This window comes from Ziziphus jujuba, chromosome 10 (assembly GCF_031755915.1).
Source record: "Ziziphus jujuba cultivar Dongzao chromosome 10, ASM3175591v1".
Taxonomy (NCBI): domain Eukaryota; kingdom Viridiplantae; phylum Streptophyta; class Magnoliopsida; order Rosales; family Rhamnaceae; genus Ziziphus; species Ziziphus jujuba.
The window spans coordinates 22,152,085-22,156,858 of NC_083388.1; the positions used below are offsets into that span (position 1 = coordinate 22,152,085).

Here is a 4,774-nt window from a genome sequence, read left to right on the forward strand (position 1 = left end):
CAAATTCTCCATAAGTTTACTGGTCACTGGTTGTTTATGCTCACCTACCCACCCTCATTCGTTGACCATGGTTCATGGGCTCATCTTTGTGGGCCTCCTTTTTGGACTACCCAAAATAGGCCTACAAGTATTCGACATTGAATAATTATCCTGCAATTTGTCTTTAAATTTTCCATTTTTACCTCTGTTTCTCGTCATTTTTCTTCTTCTTCTTTCTTCTTCTTAGTCATCATTCTTCATGCATGAAAGAAATCATTTCATGTTTACTAAGCCAACTGAGGTTTATGCTTGGAGTTTGTGTAAAACATTCAGAACTTTGTTTTTCCATAAATGCTGAATGGAATTTATCCATATTATATTATACAATTTACATGTTATTTCATTGAAATAAATACATAATAACCTTAATAAAAGTTACTTACAGGGTCATATAATTCTGAAAATCATGAAGCTGCAACTATATCTCTCTATTGCAGGTTCAGATAAAACCCATGCTAGCCTGCAAGCAGAAAAGGAAAATTCTCCTAATTCCCTGGTCAAGTACTTGGTTCTTAGCAAAATCCTTCTATTAGACTAAGTTCTGCATTGATTAAGCATAAGATTGACAGTAAGGGCGATTTGTTAGTTACGGGAAAAAAACAATGATGCGCAAATATGAAAATAGAAGGAAATCTTAGCCTATCTTAAATGGTTGAGCAGGATAGAGAGCTTACACTTAACATATTAGGAGGGGAGCAGGATTAGTAACTTGTTTTATTGCAATCCAAGCTCTTCTTTGATGGTGGGATAAAGAGTCTCAACTAGATTGAGAAGGAATCCATCTAAGCCGTGTTTTGCCAACAAGGAAACTGACACAGGTAGGTTGTCGTACAGCCCCAGTGGAATGCTTACCTATACATACACCCAAAGGAAATTTCAAGATTACCAAAATATTAATGTTTTGCATGCAGACATATACCAGAAGAGAACACAGAATGCGGGAACCTGGCAAAATCCAGATACTCCAGCTATGGATAGCAAGCTAAAAGCCCTTGCACGAAAAGTTTCCAGTGTAGTAGGATCTATTTGTAGTTTTGGCGGAGATCCTGGAACTGTTGGAATTGCAAGTACACCAAAATCCTGGCAGCAACTCAAATTAATAGCAAAACAGAAATATAAGCAAAACACGTTGTCCATTCTTTTCTGCTACGTAGTATTGTAAGAGCATACTGGAAGACAAATGCAGTCTCTTATCCTCCCATGAAATTGCTTAATCTCTCACCATTCTCAAACTCACAGAACACCTAAGCCTTGGAAAACCAGATTCATTGAAATCATATGAAGTATGATATACATGCCTACTTGCACAAGCAAATTTATATTACTTATCAAAAAGTATGTATTGTACTGCCAGAAAAGCTCATGACTTTTTTTGTCGTTCATCTACATGAAAATTCACATAGGCATTGTTAAATGCAACTTGATTTCTAAGTGTAGGGTTATTGAAATTGGATTTTAGGATTATTAAACACCAAAATTGCAGAATTCTGACTTGTGGAGAAAAGATTTACCCCAAGGAGAGCAGCAAGAGCAGAACGTAACTCAGTTTTCACAGATTGACAGATATCAATATTTTCATCAGTTGTCCTTAGAGCTTCCTGTACACGTTCTGAAATTCCAGGACCTAAATCAGGTCTGACAGTACTCACCCATTTGCCATGGTTATTCTTGAACTCATACCTATAGTTCTCATGACAAATCAATTCAAAACTCATAAATAAAGAAATTCTGCAAGATTCTGAACATATCGAACTTATCATTCAAGTAAGTGGAGTCAAATAAAGCAATTTCTACCGCTGAAGTAGACGCATAGCACTTGACAGTGCTGCTAAGGATGGTATATTATATTCTTGATCTGCATTTGCTTTAGGCAGGAAAGTACTCAAACTTGGAACTTTTTCCTTGACATGGTCCCCAAGGTTAGCATGCTTAACAAGACGACCTGAGGTGTTAGCAATTAAATCAACTGGGAATATATTTACATGAAAACGATGGGTGTGAAGCATAGAAAACAATGAAATTCTGCATTTACAATACATTTCTATAGAGCTCGGCAGCTTTCCATTATGTTTTGTTGCATCTCCAGAAAGAGAGAGTCTCAATATTGACCATTTTCAGGGTGATACATATATTCTTTAAGGGATGAAACTTATTAGGGAAAACTTGCATCAGAAACTGTGTAATGTTGTAATCTATTTATCAAACGCCTAAGACTCGCAGAGTACAAGGGTCAAATCACTTACTTCCATACAACTTCTCAACTGATTTAACTAGAACTTCTTCTACTCGACTGCTCGGAATAGTTGAAAGCTGGAAACAGTCATCTGCAATGATAAACTGAGCAGGTGTGACAGGATTTATGTCGGGCAATTGCAGTAGTACACGTCCAACTTTATTCAAAAGCACAGGATTCCTAGCAAACCATCCTAAATCACAAAAGTTGGCGTCATAAAAAATATCTTTCACGGTAGAGAGGAACACATGACCAATTGCAATATATTGGAGAACTGTATATTCTATCAGCAAAAGTACAGCAAGATGAAATGAAGGTTTAATATTATATATATATATATATATATGTAACCTAGCAATAACCTTGGGGTTCCAAGAAATGCTTGTAACATGGTCTAGATTTTGTGCCAATGTGAGCTGTATTTAGAATTTACAGTTTCTTACCCACAGTATCAAAACTTTGTGCCATAGGGATAACTCCAGAAGTAGAAATAACACCGTGAGAAGGCCGAAACCCGAAAATTCCACAATAAGATGCAGGTACTCTTACACTTCCTCCAGTGTCAGTTCCTGTAACAGAGAAAACCATTCTAGTTTCCAAATAGGAGGGGAAAACATTGTTTAAAAAAAAAAAATCATACAACGAAAGGACAATTAGCTCACTCACCTAAGGAAAAATCTACAAGGTTAGCACCAACTGCAACAGCAGACCCGCTAGAAGATCCTCCAGGAACTGTATCTGGCGCATATGGATTTCTGGGAGTCCCATAATGTATGTTTTCTCCATTTATACTGCCAAATGAATAGCCATTTTATTATATGAAAATCGGTTACAACATGAAATTCAAAAGGGATACAGAAATTAGGTAACATTGTAAAGTGAAATAGAAGCATAAACAAATCCAATTTATATATGTTATACTATTGACCTGTATGCCATTTCATCCATGACAGTTTTACCAATACATTTAGCACCAGCATTCAAGATGGCCAAAACTGCTGGAGCAGTTGATGCGGCAGGTGAGTGAGTCTTTGCCCAATCAGGATTCCCAAATCCAGTTACATATCCATCCACATCAAATCTGTTTCAAGTTAATTACACGTTTCATAGACGCAAAAAAATAAATAAATAAAACAAAAAAAAAACAAAATTATTGAAATAAATATATAGATGGAGGGAGTCAGTACATGTCTTTGACGGCAAAAGTGAGGGCATTTAGGGGAAGTTGGTGTTGCGAAGAGCTCGGTTGTAAAACGAATTTCTCCATGAAAGCTCCATAGTCGGAGTCTCTTCTTGCCATCTCAGCCACTTCTCACTGAAGCTCATCTGCACGTCAAATGTCAGTTATATACTACATCGATTATTACCCACGTGGAATCCACTCATTTGCTAACCCCCAAAAAAAAAAAAAAAAAAGGCCTTGAAGAGGGCAAAACGGGAAACATATTATTGGTTGTGTGGACTCGGATAAAAGTTATATCTGACGTTTAGCTACGTTTTATACTCTCATTTTATATACAAATAATTGAACGACTCCAAGCAATACAATCTCCGACTATTGGTAATTACCCAAAAAAAAAAAAAAAAAAACTCCGACTATGGGTCCCTAATTAACTATTATTATTTTATTATTGGATGATTTGAACCATTTTACATGTTTGAGGATTGGGCGTTACCGTACCAACTAAGCTGTTCGGTGTGGAACTTCTAATTAATCTATTTGTTAATGCTATTTTAAAAGAATTTTAATGGATGTTCACTAAAGTATGGCATATATTTAGTGGAAAAGATTAATTCAAGATAACTACCCTGCAGGAACATAATGAAATAATACTTGGATGTCAACTCCATTTACCTACGTATTTGGAATGTTAATTTGCCCCGCATGTTTTGAAAATTACGGTGCACCATCTCTAATGCTATGGTTTTTTAAGAAAAAATCAGACTACAGAATGGATTCGGGATAAATTCTTAAGCCTCGAATCAAAAACGGGTCGAGATTGGAGAATAAAGAAACCGTCCTGAACCCGTCCCGTATATATTTACTTCTTATTAGTATTTTTATATTTTATATATTTGGATTATTGTATTTTTTAAGGATATATTTATTATGATTGTAAATTTGGATCCTGATGTATTTTATTGTATTTTTATTACATTTTAGTTACTTTATTTATATTTTATTCATAAAAAAAAATTTTATAGAAATTTCTCAAAAAAAAAAGTATATCAATTATAAAAATAATAAATAAAAGGGGAAAACCGCCCTGCTTCGTCCCCGATTGGAAAATTTCCGTCTCTGCCCCGCTTCTAAAAAACAGAAAGAAAACCATAGGGACGGGATGAAAAATTCCCCCACAAAGAAAGGGATGAAATTTTAAAAACCGGCTCCACCCCGCCCCGTTGACATTTCTACTACGTATGCACCAAGTATAACCTGTAGCATCTACTATCTCTCATAGCATTGAGAAAATAATGCAATATACTTAGTATTTAATTAGA

The 4,774-nt window shown here is 35.5% G+C and overlaps 1 protein-coding gene across 2 annotated transcripts; it reads right to left on the minus strand.

The window, feature by feature from the left end:
* Positions 1 to 294: 294 nt before the first annotated feature.
* Positions 295 to 3,618, minus strand: LOC107412034 (amidase 1). Of its 2 annotated transcripts, none has more exons than XM_016019733.4 (10): positions 3,460 to 3,618; positions 3,201 to 3,353; positions 2,939 to 3,063; positions 2,716 to 2,841; positions 2,283 to 2,465; positions 1,834 to 1,981; positions 1,551 to 1,719; positions 985 to 1,119; positions 714 to 891; positions 295 to 499 (listed from the first exon to the last, which is right to left on the minus strand). In XM_016019733.4, exons 1-9 carry the CDS (start codon positions 3,570 to 3,572, stop codon positions 754 to 756), a joined length of 1,290 nt encoding a protein of 429 aa, XP_015875219.2. In that variant the 5' UTR covers positions 3,573 to 3,618; the 3' UTR covers positions 295 to 499; positions 714 to 753. The 2 variants fall into 2 exon arrangements, with proteins under 2 accessions (XP_015875219.2, XP_015875218.2); XM_016019732.4 differs by having other exon boundaries at positions 295 to 580.
* Positions 3,619 to 4,774: the final 1,156 nt, after the last annotated feature.